Source organism: Danio rerio, chromosome 19 (assembly GCF_049306965.1).
Source record: "Danio rerio strain Tuebingen ecotype United States chromosome 19, GRCz12tu, whole genome shotgun sequence".
Lineage (NCBI taxonomy): Eukaryota > Metazoa > Chordata > Actinopteri > Cypriniformes > Danionidae > Danio > Danio rerio.
Genome location: NC_133194.1, coordinates 45,527,949 through 45,555,938, shown reverse-complemented (window position 1 = coordinate 45,555,938; position 27,990 = coordinate 45,527,949). Strand labels below are relative to the sequence as shown.

General features: G+C 38.1%; 1 protein-coding gene and 1 long non-coding RNA gene across 4 annotated transcripts; one reads left to right on the top strand and one right to left on the bottom strand.

The window, feature by feature from the left end:
• The first annotated feature begins 303 nt into the window (after positions 1 to 303).
• Positions 304 to 27,684, top strand: susd5 (sushi domain containing 5). Of its 2 annotated transcripts, XM_005159753.6 has the most exons (6): positions 304 to 501; positions 677 to 765; positions 9,118 to 9,316; positions 14,644 to 14,753; positions 17,777 to 17,965; positions 20,966 to 27,684. In XM_005159753.6, exons 2-6 carry the CDS (start codon positions 699 to 701, stop codon positions 22,306 to 22,308), a joined length of 1,908 nt encoding a protein of 635 aa, XP_005159810.1. In that variant the 5' UTR covers positions 304 to 501; positions 677 to 698; the 3' UTR covers positions 22,309 to 27,684. The 2 variants fall into 2 exon arrangements, with proteins under 2 accessions (XP_005159810.1, XP_009292705.1); XM_009294430.5 differs by lacking the exon at positions 304 to 501 and having other exon boundaries at positions 520 to 765; positions 20,966 to 24,460.
• LOC103909275 (uncharacterized) lies at positions 1,958 to 18,008 on the bottom strand. 2 transcript variants are annotated; one of them, XR_012395251.1, is made up of 6 exons: positions 17,750 to 18,008; positions 14,617 to 14,736; positions 11,595 to 11,679; positions 9,443 to 9,586; positions 3,851 to 3,948; positions 1,958 to 3,228 (listed from the first exon to the last, which is right to left on the bottom strand). It is a non-coding gene; the product is annotated as an uncharacterized lncRNA (long non-coding RNA). The 2 variants fall into 2 exon arrangements; XR_012395250.1 differs by lacking the exons at positions 14,617 to 14,736; positions 17,750 to 18,008 and adding an exon at positions 11,761 to 14,027.
• Positions 27,685 to 27,990: the final 306 nt, after the last annotated feature.

Below are 27,990 nucleotides of genomic sequence, written 5' to 3'. Positions count from 1 at the left end.
GTGTGTGTGTGTACGTAAGTGTGTTTGTGTTTTTCTGTGCTTGTCTTACTGTGTGTGTGTGTGTGTGTGTGTGTGTGTGTGTGTGTGTGTGTGTATGTGGTGGTGGGCCAAGACACCCATTATGCTTTCGCATCACATCCAAACAGTGCCCATATTGGGCAGCTTCATCAAAGTGAATGTGTCCAGAGTTTGGCCCCGAGTATTGGGGACACGGACACACACAGTCGGTTTTGTCCCGCTCGTTCTGAACTGACACGCAGCCAGGCGCGCTATGGTGACGAGACGCGCCAAAATTAAGAGCGCGCTCCTAAAAAAAGAGAGAGTGCATTTTACAAACTCTCCTCAGTGCCAGCGCGCACACAGAGCATTCTGCACAGAGCGACTCCCCACGGCACTGGAACAATCCCCGCGCTCAGAGCCTCTGTTCTGCACAGGTTCTGAGTCATGACGTATTTACTAACAGCGCCGTGCGAGTTTTAGCACGGGTGCACGAGCAGCTCGGTAATGCACTTCTCCGTCAGATAAACCTCCCATTGCGTCTCTGTTAAGCGGCTATTAGCTCTTTTCTCTCGGTGAATCAACGGAGCTGTTCGTTTTGGAGTGCGCAATTCAGTTTTGGATTTCCTCACCTTTCCCTTTCAGATTTGGAAAAGTTTTTATTTTTGTTTTTTTCCAGAAACAGTGTTGAGTGTTTCGGGATGTGGAGAGCGGGTCACCAAGAGCGCGCACTGCTGCTGCTGATGGTGTGGCTGACGCGCGCGGACGGTGGGTTTCTCTTGATGATCTGGTGCGGTAATTTGTTTCACGCGCCTCTGCAATACACATTTACGCGCGGTAATGAATGGACGCATGCGTGTGTGATGCTTACAGAAGATTAAGATTTGTGGTAATGCTATATTTGTTTGTTCTTGCTGGGTGTTTGAGTATGTTTGTGCGTGCGTAAAAAATAATAAAATAAATACAATAAATGAATAATATGATAATAGAAATAATACAAATGGTGCGAGACAGATAGGAAAAAAGAAGATTTGTTATTGTTAAAAAGACCCACTCCATCAATATCAAATATAGGATTAGATTCAACTTTATTGTCATTACACATGTATAACAAAGCAACGAAATGCAGTTTAGGTCAAACCAGGCAGCAAGCAGCAAGTGCAGGACACAGGTATACATACACAGCGTATAGACAGTTGAAGTCAAATTATTAGCCCACCTGAATTATTATCAACACATTTTTAAACATAATAGTTTTAATAACTCGATCATTTAATAACTGATTTATTTTATCTTTGCCATGATGACTGTAAATAATATTTGACTATGTGATAATTCTATACAGCTATTTTAAAGGCTTAACTAGGTCAATTAGGTAGGCAGGTTAGGGTAATTAGGCAAGTTATTGTATAACAGTGGTTTGTTCTGTAGACTATCGATAAACAAAATAGCTTAAAGGGGCTATAGATTTTGACCTTAAAATGGTGTTAAAAAAATTAAAAACTTATTTTATTCTAGCCCAAATAAAACAATTAAGACTTTCTCCAGAAGAAAAAATATTATCAGACATACTGTGAAAATTTCCTGAATCTGTTAAACATCATTTGGGAAATATTTAAAAAGACAAAAAAATTAAAGGGGGGCTAATAATGACTTCAACTGTAAGTACACCTCTCACAAATCTCTCATTTAAATTCATATTTTAATAGGACGCTGTACAATATTATATTTGTGCATATACATTAGCTTAGACAGTACTGAAGCCAAATCTGGAGCTTATCTAACAAAATAACTTACGATAACAGTCCAAAAACTAGTACAGACAAAATTTATATGATGGAGAAAAAAATTAAATGCAAATTAAAAAAAAAAAAGGAAAAATCAAGAGAAGCAAAGAAAAAAAGAGAAAAAAAGGAAAAAATTTAGTTGAAATTTTGTAGGTTGTTTTTTTTTTATTTTTGCAATATTAAATCGTATTATCTTTCAATTTCTAAATATGTTTGGTGACTAAAATATAATTTTAATAAATATATATAGGAAGCTTTACAATATTATATTTGTGCATATGCATTAGTTTACTCATACTGAAGCCAAATCTGGATCTAATCTAACAAAACAATTTACAATAATGATAAAAAAATTGGTAGCCCAAATTTATTTTAGGGAAAAATATTAAATAAAAATTTCAAAATTAAGAGAAACAAAAAATATATAAAATTTTGTGGAAATGTTGTGGTTTGTAATTCTTTTTTTGCATTATTTTGCTTGAATTTAACTGTACTATCTTTCAATTTCTAAATATGCTTGGTGACTAAAATATTATTCTAATAAATAAATAAATTGCCAAACCAAAATACAAAATACATTGCCTATATTCACTGAGAAATGGATAAAAATATTAATTTTCAAAATGGGCTGTACTCAATTATGCTGAACGCTGTATATTAAAAGTGCAACTGTTGAAAACTGTGGGTAATATTTAGGATGCATATACCATAAACATAATATACAAGTCATATTAACTAGAATCAGAAATTTACAAATAGATTAGCAATGTACAGGTTGCTATTAATAATCAGAGAATACAGTTGAAATCCCTGATTTCTTTTCTCTTTTTAAAATATTTTCCAAATGATGTTTAACAGAGCAAGGAAATTTTCACAGTATGTCTGATAATATTTTTTCTACAGAAATTGGGGGAAAAAATAATCAGGGGGGCTAATAATTCTGACTTCAACTGTATGAAAGATAAATCGATTATACAATTATATACAATTTATGCTGAACAATTAAAACCCTGTGGTTTGAAGGATAGTGTTAAAGTATAAATAAAAACAACAACACTATAATATAATGAATTAATATTAATAATAATATTTTGGGGTATTCATATTTGAGGGTATTAATATTTTGGGGTTAACACAACACAGTGGCTCAGTGGTTAGCACTGTTGCCTTACAGCAAGAAAGTTGCTGGTTCGAGTCCCGGCTGGGCTACTTGGCATTTCAGTGGGGCAATCCTCTGGGTGCTCCGGTTTCCCCCACAGTCCAAACACATGCACCATAGGTGAATTGAATAAACGAAATTGGCCGTAGTGAATGAGTGTGTGTGAATGTGTGAGTGTATAGATGTTTCCTGGTACTGGGTTGCGGCTGGAAGGGCATCGGCTGTGTAAAACATAGGATAAGTTGGCGGTTCATTCTGCTGTGGCGGCCCCTGATGAATCAGGAACTAAGCAGAAGGAAAATGAATGAATGAACGTTTGTCAAATTCAAAGTCAGTGTGTCAATAATTCAATTTCTCAAAAAAGGTGCGTCACAGGCAAATTTTATTGTCATCATGTGACAAGAAAACCATAGGATCCCTTTTAGATGTTTATTATTGAGCCTAAATCAAACTGAATCATTATTATTTTTTACATTATTTATTATTTATAGTACTTTTACACGTTGTTTTCTTTTTTAAAAGACTTAGTTGAGGTCAAATAATTAAAAAATGGTGCATGTTGTGCATTTTTCATATTGATTTTCTATTACACACAGCAATCTGTGAACAAATAACTGATTCTCTCATCTATGCCTCATGTATTTGCTGTGAAAGTGACTCTAATGCTGCAGATTTGTTTTGACCTCACACATACGTTCAGATTTGCAGTCATACTTTCCATTAGAGCTGTTTTAAAAGCTAAAATCTAAATGACTTAATGAATGTCCTGCTCACCCGCCTCTGATATCTTCACATCAGCATAACAGACTCATCAATGTGACACTAATGAATTTGTAACAAGCCAATGACAGATGGCAGGTTGTTTGTGGTTAGTCAGACTTCTGAACATGACTCAGACTGGATTTACCTCACTGACACCGACCCGCCAACCTTATCTCTTCCAGTTCAGACTCGTCCCAGCTGAGGATGATGATGATGGCTGACCAATGTGTGGTTATGGAGACTCTATGAGGAGAGAAAAAAATGCTGAGTGTTTGGTGTGATCAAACTCAGCATCATTTTGGTCTAAATTGGTAGACAGTCCTGTTATGCAGACACTGAATCAGCTCTGTTTCAGAGGCTTTACACAGGAATTGACTCACTCAAGCTGGGTTTTTATTTCCTTTGTGTGAAATTCAGTGGTGGAAAGAGTGCTGAAAAATCATACTCAAGTAAAAGTACCATTACTTGCCTAAAAAGTTAGCGCAAGTAGAGTAAAATATCAACCTCTAATGATGTTACAGCTTGTTGTTGTGTGGACGTTACCACTATGACGTCTATCAGATGTTGGATTTTGGTTGCCATACCTGATGAATAAATGCCAGTATTTGACATCAATATGATGTTGGTTTAAGATGTTGGATTCTGGTCACTTTCCAACACAACCTAAAATCTACCAAATATCAACGTCATTTGACGCCGTTATTGGACATCAAAACAACGTTATTCTTAGACTCTGACTAGACATTGGATCACCTGACATCACAACCGAAATCTAACATAATATTAACATCTTACGATGTTCTGTGTACTAAATGCACTACAGAATGTTACGTTTACACATACATGCACAAATGACATGTAAATGCATCAGCTTTTGACAGCATAATACTCACTCTTGAGTACTTCTGAAAGGGCTACTTTTTACTTATACTTTGAGTAATATTTACAACAGATACGTTTACTCTACTTGCACTACATTTTAGGCAAGTAATAGTACTTTAAATAATAAAAGTATATAATATATAAATTTATATAAATAAAGTGTGACCATGTAATTTATAAAATGAGCCCAGGAGTTATGCATGACTTTTCAGTACTCTTTCCACCTCTGGTCAACTTATCGTACACTAACCCTAACCCTAAACCCAACCTAACAGTCTACGTATAATCTAATGAGAATTAGCTGACATGTAAATGCAATGTAAGTTAAATTCTACAAAACAGACGATCAAAATAAAGTGTGACCATTTAATTTTAAAACATGAGCCCAGGAATTGGGTTAGTCCTTATTACACCCAGAATGGGGTTGAAATAAACCGTCATCTTTTAAGAGTGTAAAAATAACATTTTGTGAAATTAAAACATTGAACTGCTGCAAAATGCTTATATTTTATTTTAAGAGTGTATGTGGGGCGACGCAGTGGTGCAGTAGGTAGTGCTGTCGCCTCACAGCAAGAAGGTCGCTGGTTCGAGCCTCGGCTGGGTCAATAGGCGTTTCTGTTTGGAGTTTGCATGTTCTCCCTGTGTTCGCGTGGCTTTCCTCCGGGTGCTCTGGTTTCCCCCACAGTCAAAAGACAGGCGGTACAGGTGAATTAGGTAGGCTAAATTGTCCGTAGTGTATGAGTGTGAATGGATGTTTGTCAGAGATGGGTTGCAGCTGGAAGGGCATCTCTGCGTAAAACATATGCTGGATAAATTGGCGGTTCATTCCTCTGTGGCAACCCTGGATTAACAAAGGGACTAAGCCGAAAATAAAATGAATGAAAGAGTGTATGTGGGATCATTTTGAGGCTGATTTCTGCTTCTCAGCACATTTACTGTGCATCAGTTTTCTAACCTTCTGCTGGTATAGAGTTACACTTCTCTAACTGACCTCACTTTACCTGAAAAAAAAAACCTCATTGGTGATGTAATTCATGCCATTCTTTCCATCTGTATGATTTATAACTGTGGTTTATAATTCTTATTTGTGGTTACATCCTTGCCTTTACATTTCATCTATTTGATGTAACAGATTTTGACTAATGTAGTGTAAAATGTGCATTCTACATTCTTAAAAATGTTCCAAAAGGTTCCAAATGTGGTTTTATTCAGTGAACAGTTCTCGAAAAAAGAGAAAACAAGAAAAGAAAGTATGTGCATTGTTAACCTCTTAAGGCTTAGTGGCCACATACGTGAACAGCACATTTTAGCTTTTATGTCTTATGTTTTATTTTGTTACAGACATCCAGTGTCATCCTCCAACTGTTTTGCAGCATATTAAATGTCCTAAACTCTATTTTAACTGTCCAAAATGGGCAAAAAAAATAGTTTTTACTGAAAGTCAAAACATGTTTAAAAATAATGTGTGTGTTATTAATGCATTAAAAACAGTCAAGAAAAATCTGTTGTGTTCAAGGCAGAAATAAAGAGTTTATGATTCTATTACACAAGGGTGACTTTATTGTGTTTTATGTAAATTCGGACCACGAGTCCACATACAGTTGAAGTCAGAATTATTAGCCACCTTTTGATTTTTTTTTCATTTTTTAAATATTTCCCAAATGATGTTTGACAGAGCAAGGAAATTTTCACAGTATGTCTGATAATATTTTTTCTTCTAGAAAAAGTCTTATTTGTTTTATTTCGGCTAGAATAAAAGCAGTGTTGAATTTTTTAAAAACTATTTTTGGGACAAAATTATTAGCCCCTTCGAGCTAATTTTTTTTCGATAGTCTACAGAACAAACCATCGTTATAGAATAACTTGCCTAATTACCCTAACCTGCCTAGTTCACCTAATTAACCTAGTTAAGCCTTTAAATGTCACTTTAAGCTGTATGGAAGTGTCTTGAAAAATATCAAGTAAAATATTATTTACTGTCATCATGGCAAAGATAAAATAAATCAGTGATTTGAAATAAGTTTTTAAAACTGTTATGCTTAGAAATGTGCTGAAACAATCTTCCCTCCATTAAACAGAAATTGGGGAAAAAAATAAACAGGGGCGCTAATAATTCAGGGGGGCTAATAATTCTGACTTCAACTGAATATGGACATCATTTTTCTCTAAAAGTACATCCCATTAAAAGATGATCCTTAGGTTTTATTCTAATTAGGTTCCAATAAGCCCAAATAGCAAAGAGAAATAAAAAATGCATGTAAAAAAAACAGCTTGGGCCTTAAGAGGTTAAAGGGGAAACCCTTATTGTTAGCATTACAGAAAAGCAGCCAGTAACGGATTACTTGTGAGACTGAGGTTAATTTAAAGGCACAGTAGGTAAGATTTTTTCTTTTAAATATTAAAATAAACACTAGAGCCATGTTATATATTGTGCTGACTTATCCCAAATGTTTCAAAGAAGGTTAAAATCCAGAGAAATAAGCAATTATATATAGTGAGATGGAGTGTGTGCTGATGATATCACACACCCTCGATGTCAAATTTGTTTTTTAAAAAACAGGGAAACACCATAGAGGCTTTAAAATGTTGTGGGTTTTAGCAGACTGCACAAATCAATATTATAACAAAAGCCTCAATTTATTCAGTTTATTAAATTTATTCAGTTTGATAAATCAGTGGTGCTTTTTCTTAACGTGATCACGGGCTGAAAAACTAGAAGCAGTGGACTGTGGAATAATAAAAGCTCCACTGCTTTTGTGTCGCTTTGCGCTCGTCTTTCATTAGCAATTGTTTCACCGTTTCTTGTTTCACTTCACGGCATTCAGTCTCTGCATACTAGTATAATAATAAATCCTGAATACTTTAGCTCATCCATCAACATAATTTCTGCAGTCCCGTAAGATGCAAAGAAGACCACAACTCCCATGATTCCACGCTCAGTTATGGCATCATCAAACTATGCCTTTGTTTGTTGAAAATATGCGCCCTCTGTGCCATACTGTGCCTTTAGGGTGTTCTTGTTATACATGTTTAATGTACTAACTAAAGTAATTATAATTAATTATGCTAAATTACGCATAGCTAACACTCTCGTAAGTGCATGTTATTATTTTACTTAATAGTTAAATGAATAGTTACATTGTAATTAAATAAATAAATAAACGCCAAAGTGAATCAACGTTTTTTTTCAGTTTCTCACCAAATCTTGACCAATCAAATGCTCTCTAGTATCTGACATGCCCCGCCCCCTTAAAGATGCTTCTCATTTGATGCGCTTAAAGGTTCAGGACACCCTGGATAACTTTTTTTTATATTAACAGATGTGTGTGTGTTGAGCATCAGTTAAGACAATGTTAGCACCTGTCAGCTTTAATTGTGGGGAAAACTGGATAATTTTGAGCTTTTGTCAGCTAATTTCAGCTTCCGGTTTTAAAATGATTTTTGGGGTGGGATCAAAATCGGTGACGCAGCGCAGTACTGCAAGTGCAATGATGACGCGTCGGTTTCTCATTATTATTAGCGGAGTTTTCTTATCCTATGAGAAGAGCCGGCTGCTTAATTATTCATGAGACCTGCCAGACCTGCCAGAGTCAAGCCCGAGCTGTGTCACGGACCCACGGGCACACAGTATTTAGCCGTTAATGAAGGCTCATATGCGTTTGTTTCCATGATCCACGCGGTTTGTTGCATGTTTTCCCCCGCGATCTTGTCAGGGCCGATCATACAGCAAAGCTGTGTGTGTGCTGCTAGCATTTTTGTTGGGAGAGCAGCACGAGAATTAGAGAATGGCGGACGCTGACTTTCATCAGGAGTTCGTTTACATTCAGACACATCGCCGTGCTGTTGTGTTTGCCTAAATCCTCCAGATTACAAGCAGGGCTAATGGTTAAAATAGACGGGTCAGGAGACCTGCTGCACTGAGTCTGCTGGATACGGGGATTGAGGGAGAAGTCCCCATTTATACGGTTTACATGAACACACTTATCTTTATAATTATATAAATTGTGGTTATGTGTATATGAAATTACGAATAACAAATGTAGCAGGGCATTAAATCACTGTTTATTTCTTTGCATTTTAACTTTGTAAACTAAAAACTCATGCGTCTCCTCACGGTTTGTCTCATTTTGTGAGCTAGCTTCGTTCGCTCACGTTCTCCCCTGCTGGCCACGCCCACTCCTGCCCGATGCTCGCGGAGCTCCACGCCCATTAATCATGCATCTTTTGAAAAAATTCTGAAGTAGACTTTAACTGAAAGTGGAGGGTGTCATGGCCCTTTAAGCTAAACTACTCACTGGCAGAGCGCTGATAAAACAAACAAACAAAACGCTATTGGCTGTTTGTTATAAAGGGGAGGAGCTACTACATGTCCCGTCCTGTCTTCATATTTCAGTTGAGATTATGTCAAACATCAAATAAAAGTGCACATTCACGAGACCTTTAACTAAATAAATAAAGTGTAACTTTAAATTCTGCTACAAATAAACTGCATTTTTAATATTAACACCGCTTGAACTGGTTTGTTTCCAGCCTCTCCATTAGGACGTGTTTTCTTACTGGAGTTGGAGAGTTTTTCAAAGGGTGGACAGGAGGACGGGTTCGAGGCAGCAGCACAGGCCTGTATGGCTCAAGGGGCCCGGGTGGCATCAGGGGCCGACCTGCACCATGCTGTGCTGGAATGTGCTTTCTCAGCCTGCTCGCGTGCTTGGCTCTCCGGACCCAGTGTTGGGTAAGAACATTACATTAATTACCTCCAGAATAGAGCTGTCCTGCTTTTTTGAGGCATGATAATAAGATACCCTGCCCGCCTGTTTCTGTATTTTTGTGTGCGATTGCAAGAAAGAGAAAATCCTACCTGAGAATACAGCAAGAACATTCCTATTTACACCTCGGGGCCTGAGAGAAATGGACCTGCGGCGTGGTGTGAGGGAACACATCAGCACCTTTCCATGTGTTCATTTTCTGTTCTGCTTCTCTATTGCTGCGGCGTATCGCTTTACTGAGCACAAATCCCAACATAATTATCACTCTGAAAACGACTTGCTCTTTTACAAATGAAAAATACTAAAGAACACTGACACCTAGGGTTTACATCACTATGATTTTTAACATCTTGCAAATGTTTTCCTGTTCATTTATGTAAAGTTTTCATGTGTAAATGGTAATGATGATTGATTGGGATCCCCAAATATGGCCAAGAGATCTCCTTTCCTGCAGAATTTAGTTCTAATATATATATATATATATATATATATATATATATATATATATATATATATATATATATATATATATATATATATATACTCACTGGCCACTTTATTAGGTACATCTTTTTACTGCCTTAATCCTTCGTGGCATAGATTTAACAAGGTACTGGAAATATTCTTCAGAGATTTTTTCCATATTGACATGATAGCATCACACAGTTGCTGCAGATTCATCAGCTGCACATCCATGATGCGAATCTCCCGTTTCACCACATCCCAAAGGTGCTCTATTGGATTGAGTTCTGGTGACTGTGGAGGCCATTTGAGCACAGTGAAATCATTGTCATGTTCAAGAAACCAGTCTGAGACGATTCTTTATGACATGACATCAGAAGTTGGGTACACTGTGGTCATAAAGGGATGGACATGGTTAGGAACAATACTCTGGTAGGCTGTGGCGTAGACACGATGCTCAATTGGTGCTAATGGACCCAAAGTGTGCCAAGAAAATATCCCCCACACCATTACACAATCACCAGCAGCCAGAACCATAAATAGAAGGCAGGATGGATCCGTGCTTTCATGTTGTTGAAGCCAAATTCTGACTCTACCATCTGAATGTTGCAGCAGAAATCGAGACTCATCAGACCAGGCAACGTTTCTCCAATCTTCTATTGTCCAGTTTTGGTGAGCCTGTGTGAATTGTAGCCTCAGTTCTTAGCTGACAGGAGCTGCACCCGGTGTGGTCTTCTGCTGCTGCCTCAAGGTTGGACGTGTTGAGTGTTCAGAGATGCTCTTCTGCAGACCTCGTTTACTGTCGCCTTTCTATCAGCTGGAACCAGTCTAGCCATTCTCCTCTGACCTCCTTCAAGGCATTTGCGTCCACAGAACTGCCGCTCACTGGATATTTTCTCTTTTTCAGACCATTCTCTGTAAACCCTTGAGATGGTTGTGCATGAAAATCCCAATAGATCAGCAGTTTCTGAAATACTCAGACCAGCCCGTCTGGCACCAACAACCATGCCACGTTCAAAGTTGCTTAAATCTCCTTACTTCCCCATTCTGATGCTCGGTTTGAACTGCAGCAGATCGTCTTGACCATGTCTACAAACCTAAATGCATGTAGCTGCTGCCATGATTGGAAATCCGCATTAATGAACAGTTGGACAGGTGTACCTAATAAAGTGGCAGGTGAGTGTATATATATATCGTAACAAACACTGTAGGAATAATAATTAATAATAATAGTCATATCTTGTGTCAAAGATGGATTTTCTGGATTAATATTTCAATCAAATGATGACTTGATGCTTAAGAAACATTTGTTAGCCAGCTAAACATTTACTAGAAAATCTTCTTTCTCGGGATTATGATTAGAAGAGCAGCTATTTGAATCAGAAATCTTTTTTTTTTTATATTTCACACTTTTGTATGATAGTTCTGTAAGCTGTAAGTTAAATCTAAGTAAGCATATTTAACATATATTTACTTGGAATTCTCATAAGAGCCTTAATCTTTAATAAATTAATACTAATGTATTCTGGCTTACGTTCACTTTCTGCGCAAGGTTTTATAAACGAGACCCCTGGCATTCTGCTGTTATTAAGTATGAATTTATGCATGTCTGAGGCCTTTGTTGAATATCACTTGCATATGTGAGTTTGGCCAAAAGGAGTGGCCTTCCCTTCAGAGAAACCTATAGATTACACATGGATATCTTGGCCGTGACACATACATTTCTCATTAATGACATACACATGTAGGTCTCTTTAAAAAGCTAGCCTCAAGAATATTTACCTCTGAATCGCTGAACTTTGACACTGGGCGTTTTCTGTCTCGGAGGGTCCAGTCTGGTCTGGTCATCTTGTGGTTTTCGCCTACTCTGCACACAGACAGACCCACATGCTCATAATACTGATTAAGACTCACAGCTGAGTGCTAAAAGGTGAGCTAAGCAACTTACAGCCCTCACAAACATTTGGAGGAATCTCTCTAAAAGATCTGGTGACAAAAAACAAGACAGACATGCTTGACTGTAGATGTGGGGTATTCATAACCGACCGAAATCTCTAGACTGAAGCTTTATAAAACCCAAAGTTATTGTAGAATGATTATTCAGTTCAGTTGATTATGTTTTTTGCCCCATTAAAGGCAAGGAATGTACAGTACAGACCACACAACAATTCAACATAAGCAAAGACAAGCAAGTAAAAAAAGACACCCACAGTAAGTGTTGTAAATAAATAATAAAATTATGTAATATATTAGAAACACAAAGATCACATGTTACATTAATGCAGCATATCACTTTGGGTTTGATTTTAATGATCTAGGGGCAAAGTCTAAAGCGCAGGGCGCAAAAGCATTAAGGGTGTGCCAGAATCCACTTTTGCTATTTTAAGGAAGAATAAATCCGCTCTGCACCACGGCGCATGGTCTAACAGGGTTGTGCTTATTCTCTTAATGAGTTATGGATGTGTTTTGAGAATAAACCAAGCAGAGTCTCATCTCCTATTCCCTTTAGAAGTCAGTTACGTTGCGCCATGGCACATTTGCTATTTATGGCGGGCTTTGTAAGTGGAAAAACTGAACACTTCACCAGCGAGAAAACAGTTAAACAGACTATCTGCAGCACGAGAATGAGAGATGAGCCTCCTCCAATCGGCCTTTGCTTTCTCTTTCTCTCTTTCATGGATAAGGAAACGGTGTTGTATGCACAGACATCCATTAGCCCAGGGGTTCCCAAACTTTTCAGCACGCGACCCCTAAAATAACAATACCAGTGACTCGCGACCCCCAATATCCTCTGAGGTGGTTATAAATACAGAAAACTTGCATGCAATGGCGCACACACACACCAATAGACCAAAGTCTATTCTTCGTTTAATTTTTTAAATGTATTTCAGTGCTGTAAATGGGCCAGAAAGTTTAACCTGGTGTTATAAAATCAATCTGCTGCATCTGACGCTTTTGCTGTCTTTAAAATAATGTATTTACCCCAGGGGTCGCAATCCAATAGAACAAGTAAATAAGCTACTATAGTAACTATAAACGACTGTTTTTTTCTCTTCAGTTGGTTATGGATAAAATATGGTAACTCTTATGGTCTAATAATAATAAGTAGATTTTTGGAAATCACCAGGCGACCCCCCTTCATTGTTCCGCGTCCCCTCAAGGGGTCCCGACCCCCACTTTGAGAACCACTGCATTAGCCTATACATAATTACTTTAGCACAAAGATTTGTTTCAAATCTATTATTAAGTTCAGTTCTATTTTCCAGCAAACAAATAAATGAATAATAATAACAAATTGTGTTAAAAAAAACAGCAACCTTCTTGCTTTGAGGCGATCGTGCTACCCACTGTGTCACCCCTTTAAAATACATATAAACCAAAAACTATGAAGCAATTTTTTTTGTGTTATATATATATATTTGTTATACATAAGATCTTATAATCTGACAATTATTATGTTAGATAATATTGTTTATACAGCGGGGAATAAGGTATTGAACACGTCATATTTTTTTCCTGGGAATAACATTTCTAAAGGAGCTATTGACAAAAAATAAAACTACTGAAACGTATTTAATACTTTATATAAAAGGCTATTTTGGTGATGGCAGCTTAAAGACACCTCTCATATGGAGAATGAAGTCATATGCATTGCTCAGGTGTGAGTTTTTCACAGACTTCAACAGAGTGTACAAATCTTGATGGTTCTGTGGGTCTCGTCTATCAAATCTGAGCTTTATTTAGTATTCTCCATTGGATTCTGAAAGCATTTGAGAGTTTCCTTGGCTGTGTTTTGGATTATTGTCTTGCTGAAATGTCCACCCTGGTTTCATCTTAATCATCTAGATACTGTAGATGTTGGACTGAAGCAGCGAATATTAATTTACAACGACGAAGTGCAGAGGGTTGCTGAAGAACTACTGAGAGATTTCAGCTGCTGTCTGGGTTTTTCTTTCTCTTTCTTTTTCCCTGTATCACTTCATTTTATTACACATAACTTCATTTGTAAACTAATTAGATTTATTTTCTTTGCATGTGTGGATTTCTTTTCAAGTCAACGGCACCTTTATGAATATGTTTTCTGAGAAAATGCTGACATTTAAATACTTTTTTCGACAAATTAATATTTTTTTAATCCACTTTGTAATTATTTGTGAAATTTGCTAAAAATAAATTGGCTTATTGTTTTACAGGGGGCTTTAAGAGATAGTTCACCTAGAAAATGTAAATGTACTCAATATTTACTCTCACTAAAGAAGTTACAAACCTTTATAAGTTTCATTAAACGCCAAAAGAAAGAAAAGAAGATATTTTAAAGAAGCTGAAAAGAGTAAACATTGATTACCAAATACAAATACAATGGAAGTCAATAGTTACAGGTTTCCTTCAGAATATCTTCACTAGTGTTCAACAGAAGAAACAAACTCGTAAAGGTTTGGAGCAAAAAAAGAGTAGATGACAGAATTTTGGGTGTACTGTCTCTTTAAGGGGAATACAAAACATGGGTTTCCCCATAATTTTAAAAAGGACCCCCACAGATTATGAGTAAGAGCGTGCTAATGGGAAAATCGGGCTGAAAGCATTCACGCATGATACAAAACAGACCTGTAATGTAAATTTACACAAACACTGAAGACATTAGTAATGTGATGATGGGGATGTACTGCGTAAAGTGTATACGCAGGTTCGTGTATGCATGTTGAAACTGAGCTGCATATGTAAGCAGAATTTAACAGTGACGTTGTGTCTGTTACCGTCCTGCTGGAAAGGTCAAAACATGATGGCAGGAATTCCTCTAATTTACTTCCAACTTATCGTTGTGTGATTTCAGGAGCACAGTGTGCAGCGGCGTCCCGGGACATCTGAGGCCAGTCGACGTGCAGCTGGAGAATTCAACCGCCAACACTGAGAGTCTGGGCGTATTCTGTGTGAAAGATAGCGGTCAGTTTTAACCTTCTAGGACTTAATGGCCACATACATGGACAGCTCATTTTAGCTTTTAAGTGACTTTTTAAAATACTTTGAATGTTTTATATTTTGTTACAGACAAACAGTGTCATCCTGCACCTGTTTTGCAGCATATGAAATGTCCCAAACACTATTTATAACTGTCCAAAATGGGGGAAAAAAAAGTTATTTTTACTCTCTGATAATCAAAACATTTTCAAAAAAATTTCTATGTTAAATATGCATTACAAAACAGTCAGGAAAAAGTGTTTTATGTAAATTCAGACCACGAGTCCACATTTATGGACATCATTTTTTTCTAAAAGTTAATCCTATCAAAAGATGCTACTTAGGTTTTTATTCTAATTAGGTTCCAATAAGCCCAAATAGCAAAGAGAAATAAAAAATGCATGTAAAAAACACATTGGGCTTCAAGAGGTTATCACTGGATAAAGAAACTTTTTCACTTTGCATATACCAGGGGTCGGCAACCCAAAATGTTGAAAGAGCCATATTGGACCAAAAAAAAAAAAAAAACAAATATGTCTGTAGCCGCAAAAAATTAAAAGCTTTATATAAGCCTTATAATGATGGCAACACATGCTGTATGTATTTATATTAGCTATATTAGCATACTATAAAAATGACTTCGTTGGCTACAAATACATACTGAGCCTTCATGATTAAATGTTCATTTCCCTGCAGTGCATCCTGTAGAGAATGACGCGCCACGTGACTACTCTGTTGTACGATGCCGTCTCAAGTTTAACTTAATTACAGTATATTAATGAATTATGTTTAATATTCAAGTTTAACTTAATTACAGTATATTAATGAATTGTTTAATGATCAAGTTTAACTTCATTACAATATTAATGCATTATGATTAATTATCAAGTTTAACTTCATTACAATATTAATGCATTATGATTAATTATCAAGTTTAACTTCATTACAATATTATTGCATTATGTTTTGCTTTGATGAAATTAAAGAAATGCAATAAAGAAATCAGATTTTTTAATGTTTTTTTTTATTTTGAGGATTCAAAAAAACAACATCAAAATGAACGTGCAACGTGCCCCTTATCTGGGCAACAAACAGTGCAATAAAACGCAGCCTGCCATTTCCATTTCAAGATCAGCTCGAGTCATTCCTGGGAATGTGCTCAACAAATAAGGGTCAATCTCCAAGGGTGTGTGTCAAGGAAAGACAGTCTCGTTTTTTCCTTTCGCAACTCGCAAAATATGCTCCCAAATGCAGTTTGCATATCAACGATCGCACCTTGTAAATAATCACCGTTGAGTGAGTGATCGGGATGGGCTTCTTTGAATTCTCTCAGGGAGGGAAAATGAGAAAGCGTGCCCCGCTGTACATCTTTGGCAAAGACAGCTTGCGCTCCATGGCACATCACACAGCCGCCGGTTTGTTTACAACAGCTACCTGCCTGGCATCCCGCCCTGCTGATAGAAACGTGTGTCGCAGGCTATGACGCAAATCTTCGTTGACAGAAATGTTGAAATTAAATATTCTACACACTTTTACAGCATTGGAAAACGTTAAGATTGTTTGTCCTCCTATAGAAACCATATTAAAACAAAAAATATATTTATCTCCCTCATCGTTTTCCATTTTCAAACATTTTTTGAAAAAGTTCCAGGGAGCCACTAGGGCAGCGATAAAGAGCCGCATGCGGCTCTAGAGCCGCGGGTTGCCGACCCCTGGCATATACACATACCAAAATACATCAGCCTGCTGCATGCTGTTAATAGTGATTAATTTCTATACTTAAAAAATATAAGTAAACCTGTTACAAAAAAAAGTAACACCTGATTTTACTTAAAGGGGACCTATTATGCAAATAATGCTTTTATAAGTGGTTAAAACACAATTGTGTTGCAACACTCTGTGAATATAACCAGCTATAGTCACAAAATTAATCTATTAATTTAGTTTTTTATTATTATAACATAATAAAAACAATCTGATTGACATTCTCTCTTTGTATGTGTCATTAGAGGAAAGCCCCGCCCATTAGACCATCTCTCCCTTATTAGCATATGACACTAGTCTTGTTTTTAAATCTGCCACTATGCAGACACAGAGGTTTGTAGCTCCGCCCTCTTTTGAAAAGAGCACAATCTCATTTGAATTTAAAGCGACAGTCACCAAAACAGTAAAATTTGAATCAAACCCTAAAAGAGGCACGTTTAAACAGTTATACAACATTATTTGTGTGGTATTTTGAGCTGAAGCTTCACATACACTCTAAGAACATCAGAGACTTACAACTTGTAAAACGGGGCATTATAGGTCCCCTTTCAAATTAAAAACGTAATTTTAAAAAATTATGCGCAACATAGGTCCTAAATACAACAATCAATGACACTGATCTACAGTTGAACAGACAAAAACTCAACCAAAAACTCGGTTGAGACTGAGTGATTAGGTACTATACTTAATAAATTTTCAGTAAATCTTTTACACTAAAAGTGACGTATGACAACTGACTTTACTTAAAAATTCATTCATTCATTTTCATTTCGGCTTAGTCCCTTTATTAATCTGGGGTCCCCACAGCGGAAATTACCGCCAACTTATCCACCATATGTTTTACGCAGCGGATGCCCTATCAGCTGCAACCCATCACTGGGAAACATCCATACACACATTTTCATCACATGTGATTATAAATTTAATTTTTTTATCATTAGAAGCTGGTCATATTCACAGACTGTTGCCGCACAACTGTGTTTAAACCCTTTATAAAAGTGATTTTTTTCATAACAGGTCCACTTTCATTTGTGTTCAGAAGATAAACGAAGGTGTCAGGGGTTTGATGACAAAACGTTAATTTTGGAGTGAACTGTCTCTTTAAAATCAGATGGAAACAGAATAGCTTTCGATTTCAGTATGCAGTGTGGAAACAGGCCTTATATATAACTCACCCTTTGAATTTTGCTGTACTTTGTCTTTTATAAATCACTGACCGGTTCTGTTTCCTATCTATCCATCAGATGCTCCATGTGGCCAGCCACCTTCATTCCCACACTCACATCTGCAGGGAAAAACTGGTCTGGATCTGGGCGATGAACTTCTGTACGCCTGTGACCCAGGACACAAACTGCCCAATGGAGAAACGGCCTTCAGTCTTCTCTGCGACAGCTGTGGCGAATGGTACGGCCTGGTGCAGCACTGTGTCAAAGGTAAGCTGAAAACTTGATAACGTCGTTAGAAAACTAAGGCATGCATGCTGAGGGTTTATTTGGCCATTGGGTGTAACTGCAGAGTCCACAATGCACAGTTGAAGTCGAAGTTGAATTATTTAACCCCCCTGAATTATTAGCCCCCCCGTATATTTTTCTCCCCAATTTCTTTTTAACTGAAAGAAGATTTTTATCAACACATTTCTAATCATAATAGTTTTAATAACTCATTTCGAATAACTGAGATTTGGGATTTGCGAGCAAAAATTGCAGTCGGCCATGCAATATTAAGCTTGGCACATACACACTCACCGGCCACTTTAATAGGTACACCTGTCTAACTGCTCGTTAATGCAAATTCCTAATCACATGGCAGCAACTCTATGCATTTAGGCATGTAGACATGGTCAAGACTGCAGTTCAAACCGAGCATCAGAATGGGAAAGAAAGGTGATTTAAGTGACTTTAAGTTATTTAGGGTTGATTTTAGGGTATTTCAAAAACTACTGATCTACTTTTTAACACTCAACTATCTCTAGAGTTTACAGAAAATGGTCAGAAAAAGAGAAAATATTCAGTGATTGGCAGTTCTGTGGGTGCAAATGCCTTGTCGATGCCAGAGGTCAGAGGAGAATGGCCAGACTGGTTCCAGCTGATAGAAAGGCAACAGTAACTCAAATAAGCACTCGCTTTAACCGAGGTCTGCAGAAGAGCATCTCTGAACACACAGCACGTCCAACCTTGAGGCGAATGGGCTACAACAGCAGAAGATCACACCAGGTGCCACTCCTGTCAGCTAAGAAAAGGAAACTGAGGCTACAATTCACACAGGCTCACCAAAATTAGAAAATAGAAGATTGGAGAAACGTTGCCTGCTCTGATGAGTCTCGATTTCTGCTGCAACATTCAGATGGTAGAGTCAGAATTTTGTGTCAACAACATGAAAGCACGGATCCATCCTGCCTTGTATCAATGGTTCAGGCTGGTGGTGGTGGTGTAATGGTGTGGGGGATATTTTCTTGACGCACTTTGGGCCCATTAGTACCATTTGAGCATTAAGTCAACACCACAGCCTAGATGAGTATTGTTGCTGACCATGTCCATCCCTTAATGACCACAGTGTACTCTACTGATGGCTACTTCCAGCAGGATAACACGCCATGTCATTAAGCGTGAATCATCTCAGACTGGTTTCTTGAACATGACAATGAGTTCACTGTACTCAAATGGCCTCCACAGTCACCAGAACTCAATCCAATAGAGCACCTTTGGGATGTGGTGGAACGGGAGATTCGCATCATGGATGTGCAGCTGACTAATCTGCAGCAACTGTGTGATGCTATCATGTCAATATGGACCAAAATCTCTGAAGAATATTTCCAGTACCTAGTTGAATCTATGCCATGAAGGATTAAGGCAGTTATGAAGGCAAAAGGGGGTCCAAGCCGGTACTAGTGAGGCATACCTAATAAAGTGGACAATGAGTGTGGATAATTGTCAGTTCATTTAAAGGTCAGAGAGTTTGCTAAATCACCACAAAAAGAACAGCCCTGTTTTGTTTACTTGTCTAATTATTGTTTAATATTTCTTTTTTTAATAAAAACTTTTATAGGGATAGTCGGGTAAATAATCCACTTCTACTTCATTCTACCTTTCTGAACGACTCTTTAGTTATGCTTTCTTAAACTCAGCATTTATTAATATACTAAAAGTTAAAACGGTGCCAATGTTACAAGTTTAAAAAAGATACAATGCATGGAAAGAGTCTTAAAATGGTCTTAAAGAGACAGTTCTCGCAGACATGTCAATTCAGCATCATTCACTCACCCTTTACTTATTTCAAACCTTTAGGAGTTTCTTTCTTCTGTTAAAAACAAAAGAAGATATTTTGAAGAATGCTGAAAACCTGCAACCACTGACTTCAATCGTATTTATTTTTACTACTATGGAAGTCAATGGTTTTCAGCTTTATTCAGAATATCTTATTTAGTGTTCATCAGAAGAAACAAACTCATAAAGCTTTAGATCAGGGGTCACCAATCTGGGTCCTGGAGGGCCAGTGTCTCTGCAGGATTTAACTCCAACTTGCCTCAACACACCTGCCTGGGTGTTTCAACTATACCTAGTAAGACCTTGATTAGCTTGTTCACAAGCGGCCCATGGTGTACACACCAGCCTCTGCTCCCGAAAATGTTAGCACCAGCCAGGAAGGACTTGACAACACATCCACAACCTCTGGGATGGTCCACCTGGATGAAATCACCAGCATTCCCACAGCCGTCATTAAGGATCCATTGGAAGCCATTGATGACCACTTAATTGAGCACATCCCTGGTTACGTCCCGACTGACACCCCTGAAAACCAGAGCATGATGGAACAAGGTGGAGATCACAGCCTGGACCAGCAGGAGCGGGACCTGGTGGGCGGATGTGTTGAAGACCCCTGTCACGGGGCAGGCCATGGGCCGATGATCGCAGCCATTATTGTAGGAGTGGTAGCGGTACTTATTTCAAACCTTTATGAGTTTCTTTCTTCTGTTAAAAACAAAAGAAGATATTTTGAAGGATGCTGAAAACCTGCAACCACTGACTTCAATAGTATTTATTTTTACTACTATGGAAGTCAATGGTTTTCAGCTTTATTCAGAATATCTTATTTAGTGTTCATCAGAAGAAACAAACTCATAAAGCTTTAGATCAGGGGTCACCAATCTCGTCCTGGAGGGCCAGTGTCTCTGCAGGATTTAACTCCAACTTGCCTCAACACGCCTGCCTGGGTGTTTCAACTATACCTAGTAAGACCTTGATTAGCTTGTTCAGGTGTGTTTGATTAGGGTTAGAGCTAAAATCTCCAGGACACCGGCCCTCCAGGAACAAGTTTGGTGACCACTGCTTTAGATCTACTTGAGGGTGAGTAAAAAATGAGTGACTCATCATTTTGGGTGAACTGTCTCTTTAAGAGGTATTAATTTAACTGTATACACCCTGTATGTGTTGCAGATGATCCTGAAGGCCACATTGACTATGAGGATAAGTTCACCGATGATCATCTGCTTGAAAACTCAGAGGAGCACCATCATATTTCCTTGACTTCAGGAGGAACGCAGTCTACTCAAAGGGAAGAGGAAAAAAAATCAACTCCCGAGCCTGTTCTTGAGCGGACAGCGCTATCTGATGAAAAAAATGACGAGGATTCAACAATATCAGCCACTGAACCTCCAGTGTCTCAGCTCAGCCAGAAACACATGTTCTGGTTCCCTTCGGAGGCCTTCCAAGAGGAGAAAGGCCATGTTGGTATCACGACTGACTCTTTTAAAAACCCTACTGAAGATGAGTCGGTGAAAACGGCTGACAGCCAATCGGATCCTGATGTGATCACAGATGAACATCTGACAGATCCTCCCACTGAGGAACCCTCCAGTCCTAATGTTGAAGCCACTGATGATTCCTGGTTAGATGGATACCCTGTAGGACAGGAGGAAGATAAAGCTGGAGGCGGGTCTACAGGGGAGGCGGGGCCAGAACATGAGGCGGAGACTGAGACTGGCCAATCAGAAGTGGAGGTGTTTGAGGATGCAGCCTCAAAAAAGCCTGTGGAAGAAGAGACTGGGGGTTTGATTGGCAGTCCTGATGAGGAAGATAGCATCCACATTAAAGGAGATGAGGAACAGCTTACTAGACTCGAAGAGGAGTCTGTTGGAATACATGAAGATACGACTGAAGGGATAACAAAAGATGGAGAAGTGCACACACCTGAAAAAACAGCATTGGAGTTTGATGGTGTGACTGAAAGTCCAAATGGTTTGGGTGTAAAAACAACCACCATCATCATGAAGATCACACCTAGCCCAGGTGATATTGCTTTAAACAAGCGGCCCATGGTGTACACACCAGCTTCTGCTCCCGAAAATGTTAGCACCAGCCAGGAAGGACTTGACAACACATCCACAACCTCTGGGATGGTCCACCTGGATGAAATCACCAGCATTCCCACAGCCGTCATTAAGGATCCATGGGAAGCCATTGATGACCACTTAATGGAGCACATCCCTGGTTACGTCCCGACTGACACCCCTGAAAACCAGAGCATGATGGAACAAGGTGGAGATCACAGCCTGGACCAGCAGGAGCGGGACCTGGTGGGCGGATGTGTTGAAGACCCCTGTCACGGGGCAGGCCATGGGCCGATGATCGCAGCCATTATTGTGGGAGTGGTAGCGGCGCTGGCGGGCGTGGTCTTGGGGGTGTGGTGTTATAAAAAGAGGCAGCAGAAGAGCTCGCACTACCAGCTGAACGGAACAAACAGGCAAACACAGAGCATTGAGTTACAGCAGACTGTGTGAACGTCCAGCAGATCCTCATCCACACACACAGCTTACACCAGCAGCCATATAAAGCCAATCATGGGTGAACATTACAGTCCACTGAGCACAACACACAACAGAGAAAAGTGAAACCATCTATCTATCTATCTATCTATCTATCTATCTATCTATCTATCTATCTATCTATCTATCTATCTATCTATCTATCTATCTGTCTGTCTGTCTGTCTGTCTGTCTGTCTGTCTGTCTGTCTGTCTGTCTGTCTGTCTGTCTATCTATCTATCTATCTATCTATCTATCTATCTATCTATCTATCTGTCTGTCTGTCTGTCCATCCATTCAAGTTTCTTTCTATCTATCTATCTATCTATCTATCTATCTATCTATCTATCTATCTATCTATCTATCTATCTATCTATCTATCTATCTATCTATCTATCTATCTATCTATCTATCTATCTATCTATCTATCTATCTGTCTGTCTGTCTGTCTGTCTGTCCATCCATTCAAGTTTCTATCTATCTATCTATCTATCTATCTATCTATCTATCTATCTATCTATCTATCTATCTATCTATCTATCTATCTATCTATCTATCTATCTATCTGTCTGTCTGTCTGTCTGTCTATCTATCTATCTATTTATCTATCTATCTGTCTGTCTGTCTGTCTATCTGTCTATCTGTCTGTCCATCCATTCAAGTTTCTATCTATCTATCTATCTATCTATCTATCTATCTATCTATCTATCTATCTATCTATCTATCTATCTATCTATCTATCTATCTGTCTGTCTGTCTGTCTGTCTGTCTGTCTGTCTGTCTGTCTGTCTGTCTGTCTGTCTGTCTATCTATCTATCTATCTGTCTGTCTGTCTGTCCATCCATTCAAGTTTCTATCTATCTATCTATCTATCTATCTATCTATCTATCTATCTATCTATCTATCTATCTATCTATCTATCTATCTATCTGTCTATCTGTCTGTCTGTCTGTCTGTCTGTCTGTCTGTCTATCTATCTATCTATCTATCTGTCTGTCTGTCTGTCCATCCATTCAAGTTTCTATCTATCTATCTATCTATCTATCTATCTATCTATCTATCTATCTATCTATCTATCTATCTATCTATCTATCTATCTATCTATCTATCTATCTATCTATCTATCTATCTATCTATCTATCTATCTATCTATCTATCTATCTATCTATCTTAGTTGTTTTATTCATCCTTCCCTTGCTTTTAACTTTCTAGACAAATAGGTTAATGGGTTTATTTGAATATCAGTTCACCAAAATTTGCCTCTAATTGAAGAATTGCATCAATTCTGACCCCTCCGTCACCACACACAGTTTGCCTGACATGATTGTTTAGTGCTTATTAAGTGAGAATTTCTCTTTTGTTTTCTTTGTATTTTCATTGTATGTAGAATGATTTGAATCTAGATGGACTGCATTGGACTGCGGGTTCAGTGTGTGTGTGTGTGTGTGTAGATGTTGCCCGTCTGTCCTTGTTAACAAAATTTCTGTGTTTAGGCTTTGCCCATTAGTGAGTGAGTGTGTGTGAAAGACTCATTGTGACCTATTTTGCTGTGTGTGTGTGTGAGAGACGAAAGAAAGAGAGCAGTCAGTCAAAAGAGCGAGCGGTTGAACTCAGCCTTCTGTGTGCGCACTATTGAACGCTTCTCGCTCACAAACAGGTGAGACATTCTGGTCAGAGGAACCAAGGGTGACGTCTGATTGGCTTTCAGCTTATACAGACCCGGAGCATGCAGGCAAAATAAATAGCTTTCATCCCTAAATTTAGCATACAATGAGCATTTGTGCATTTCAGACCTTGTTTTTCCTATAAATAAGTGAGTTTCTTGGGGTTGAGCTCAGGACTCAGAAAAGATTCACACTCACGGACAGGTGAGACATTCTTCTCAGATGAGCTGAGGGTGGATTCTGATTGGCTTTCAACACATTTGCAGCTTGCGGAGTGTTCGTTTCTTTTAAAGTTACGGTGTGCTACACAAAAAGGTACTTTTTTAAACATTGATGGCTATTACTTAAAACCCACAGACATTTTTCATTCCACAAAAGGTTCTTCAGAAACAAAACATGTTTTTTTTAAAGGGATAGTTCACCCAGAAATGAACATTCTGTCATTATTTACTCACTCCTAACTTGTTCAAAACCTTTTTGAGAACACATAAGAAGATATTTTGAAGAATGCTGGATTGTCAGATTTTATAGTAAAAATTACCATAGTCTGTTATAATATGGGGGGCAGCACGGTGGTGCTATGGATAGAACAATTGCCTTACAGCAAGAAGGTCGCTGGTTCGAGCCCCGGCTGGGTCAGTTGGCATTTCTGTGTGGAGTTAGCATGTTTTCCCCTTGTTGGCGTGGGGTTCGGGCTCCGGTTTCCTCCACATGTACAAAAACGTGTGGTATAGGTGAACTGGGTAAGCTAAATTGTCTGTAGTATATGTGTGTGAATGAGTGTGTATGGGTGTTTCCCAGTGCTGGGTTGCAGCTGGAAGGGCATTCACAGTGTAAAACATATGCTGGATATGTTGGTGGCTCATTCCACTGTGGCGACCCCTGATTAATAAAGAGACTAAGCTGAAAGAAAATGAATGAATGCTATAATATATCTGAAAATGCTGGTAGCTGGCACTCATTGTTTTCCATAGTATTTATTTCAAACTATGGAAGTCAAGCAACCAACATTCAGCTTGAAGCATTCGAAACCAGCCTTAAAATTATTATTTGTAATTATATACGTGGTCATACCCTCACTTTTGTTTTGCTTGTTTAAACTACTTATTATGACTTGAAACAACATAATTTGTTGATCTTTTAGGGACAACTTAACTGTTTTAAGTTCAATCTACATAAATTTGTAAAAATGCTTAACATAAGTTGATTTGTGTTGAAAATGAAGGAATTGTGTGGAACTTAGCATTTTTACAGTGTAAATGGTCATGTATGTAAATTTAAATCTAATATAGTTAAACATGACGACACGGTGGTGCAGTAGGTAGCACTGTGGCCTGTTCACGTGGGTTACCTCCGGGTGCTCCGGTTTCCCCCACTGTCCAAAGACATGCGCTATAGGTGAATTGAATAAGCTAAATTGGCTGTATAGTGTATGAGTGTGAAAGCAAGAGTGTATGGGTGTTTCCCAGTGCTGTGTTGCAGCTGGAAGGGCTTCCGCTGTGTAAAACAAGCTGCATAAGTTTGCGGTTTAATCTGCTGTGGCGACACCTGATTGATAAAGGGACTAAGCAGAAAAGAAAATGAATGTTTGAACATGTATTTGTAAAAACATATATGTGTAAGCAGCCACTTACTTTTTTTTCATAATACATGTTGCATATATGACAAATATTTTATATAGGTAAAACTCAAATATTAACCTGAATGTCATATATGTATAGAATTTTTTCATATGTACCAGATTTCTACATGGGAATTGTGAGGTAACTTTCGTTTTTGAGTGAACTATCCCTTTATTAAAAGGTTCTTTGATGAACTAAAAATGGTTCCTCTATGGCATCAGTGCGATAACACCCTATTGGAACCTTTATAGCATAGGTCTCCAACTCAATTGCTGGAGGGCCGCAGCTCTGCACAGTTTTGCTCAAGCCCTAATCAGACACAGCTGATCCAAATAATCAAGGGCTATTTCTAAATATGCATTCTTCAGCGATGTTGTGTTCTCGTGTAACGTCATCATCAACCTTCAAAGTTCAGTTCCAAAACTCGGCAAGAACGGAGGACGCATGAAGGTTCCCTAATGTGTTCTTGGTATCGAGGTGTCAATGCAGATTTTAGTGCAAAACTCGCTCGAGAAGTCACAGAAGTCACCGTTTCTGATAAAAGCAGGTGGGAAGCGCAGGATTTAATATAGATGAATTATTAAAGTTCAGAGATATAACTTGATCCCTAAACCCTAAATGAGACAGTGAAAGTAAACATTACCATGAAAATCTTAATAAAGGACATAAACACATTAAGGGTGTTTATTTGCTGAAATTTCTATTAAAATTTGTTTTATGTGGTACTGCGCGCTGACATATAGCACCAACATGCTCACGACGACCCAAGTTCGATTCCCGGCTCGAGGTTCTTTGCCGATCCCTCCCCTCTCTCTGCTCCCCATGCTTTCCTGCCTGAATTCTCTACTCCACAGGTGTCAAACTCAGTTCCAAAAGGGCCGCAGCTCTGCACAGTTTAGTTCCAACCCTAATTAAACACACCTGATCAAACTAATTGAGTCCTTCAGGCTTGTTTGAAACCTACAGGTAAGTGTGTTGGAGCAGGGTTGGAACTAAACTGTGCAGGGCTTCCGCCCTCCAGGAATTGAGTTTGACACCCCTGCTCTACTGTGCTGTTATAATAAAATAATTTGTTTTATTTGCATTGTGCAAAGTATATTTGTAAGGCTTTTGTGCATGTTATATATATTTAAAAAGGGGAAATTAATAAATCGTTGTATGAATGCTGTAATGTAAACCACCAGGAAAAATGCAGCATCTCATTTCTGGTTGTTGCTAGATCAGATATGGTTACGGCCGGAAGTTAACAAGAATTATTTATATTATTAATTAAACCTCCCATTTATTGTATGTTATTAACATTTACCCCCACCCCAACTCTAAACCCAGCCATCACGGCACTGTAAAAACAGTAGTTGTACCAAGTATTATTTATGTTATCTATTAAATTACCCAATAATTGTATTTTTTTTACACCTATCCCACCACCCCAAACCTAAACCCAACCATCACAGTACTGTAAAAATATGGATTATTGTTATACAGTGTCATTAAAAATGCTGCTATATTATGTGCATATCGCACGTCCGGCAAGCAGCGTATCCGATCTAGACTTTACCCTCATTTCTCACAGGAAGCGTTCTCTGTTCTCGCGGTCTCCCGAGTTCGTTCTTCTGAGGTAACCTGGCAAGACTGGTCTTCACGAGAACACAAGTCCGATCTCTGCGTTCTTGGAATTGAGAAACAGCCAATGTGATCGAGAGTAGTCTTGAACACCTTGATTAGTTGGATCTGCTGTGTCTGATTAGGGCTTGAGCAAAACTGTGCAGAGCTGCTTTTTGAGACCTACGCTTTTGAGAGTGTATAAAAATTATATGACTGACATTTTTTTCATAAACATCTTCCCAAGTGTCTCATTAACATTCAGCACAAACCTTCAGTTTATGAGGCATATTTATATGCGTGTTATGTGTGTACTTGTAAAAAGCTTGTTTTAGAAATTGTGAATTAAAACAAAACCAACACGAATCAGATTCGTTTAGAATAAACTGAAGGCAAATGTGTGTAGTTTGCTCTTTTAGATGATAATAAAAATAGGTGTAATAAAGCTATTTCTAGGTGTTACAGCATTGTTTGATTTGATTAGAATTACAGATAAGTGAAATATAAATGTATATGAACTTCACATGGTCATTTGTTAATGATGAGCTCACATTTACTGAGTTTTTGCTTTGTTTGTTTTGTATTTTAAGCCCTGTTTAGTAGAGAACAGTATACAGTCTAGTCATTTAGCAGATGCTTTTATCCAAAGATACTTAAAATGAGGAACAAAGCATGAAATTTACCATCCAAGAGCTAAAATTTGGATTTGCTAACAACATTGTGGCATTTCTCTCATCTTATTTTCAGTTTATAATCACTTTAATGTCACA

Coding starts and splice junctions, on each gene's coding strand:
- susd5 (XM_005159753.6), top strand. CDS start 699: ATGTGGAGAGCGGGTCACCAAGAGCGCGCACTGCTGCTGCTGATGGTG. Junction 766..9,117: donor GTGGCTGACGCGCGCGGACG/GTGGGTTTCTCT, acceptor GTTTGTTTCCAG/CCTCTCCATTAGGACGTGTT. Junction 9,317..14,643: donor CTCTCCGGACCCAGTGTTGG/GTAAGAACATTA, acceptor GTGTGATTTCAG/GAGCACAGTGTGCAGCGGCG.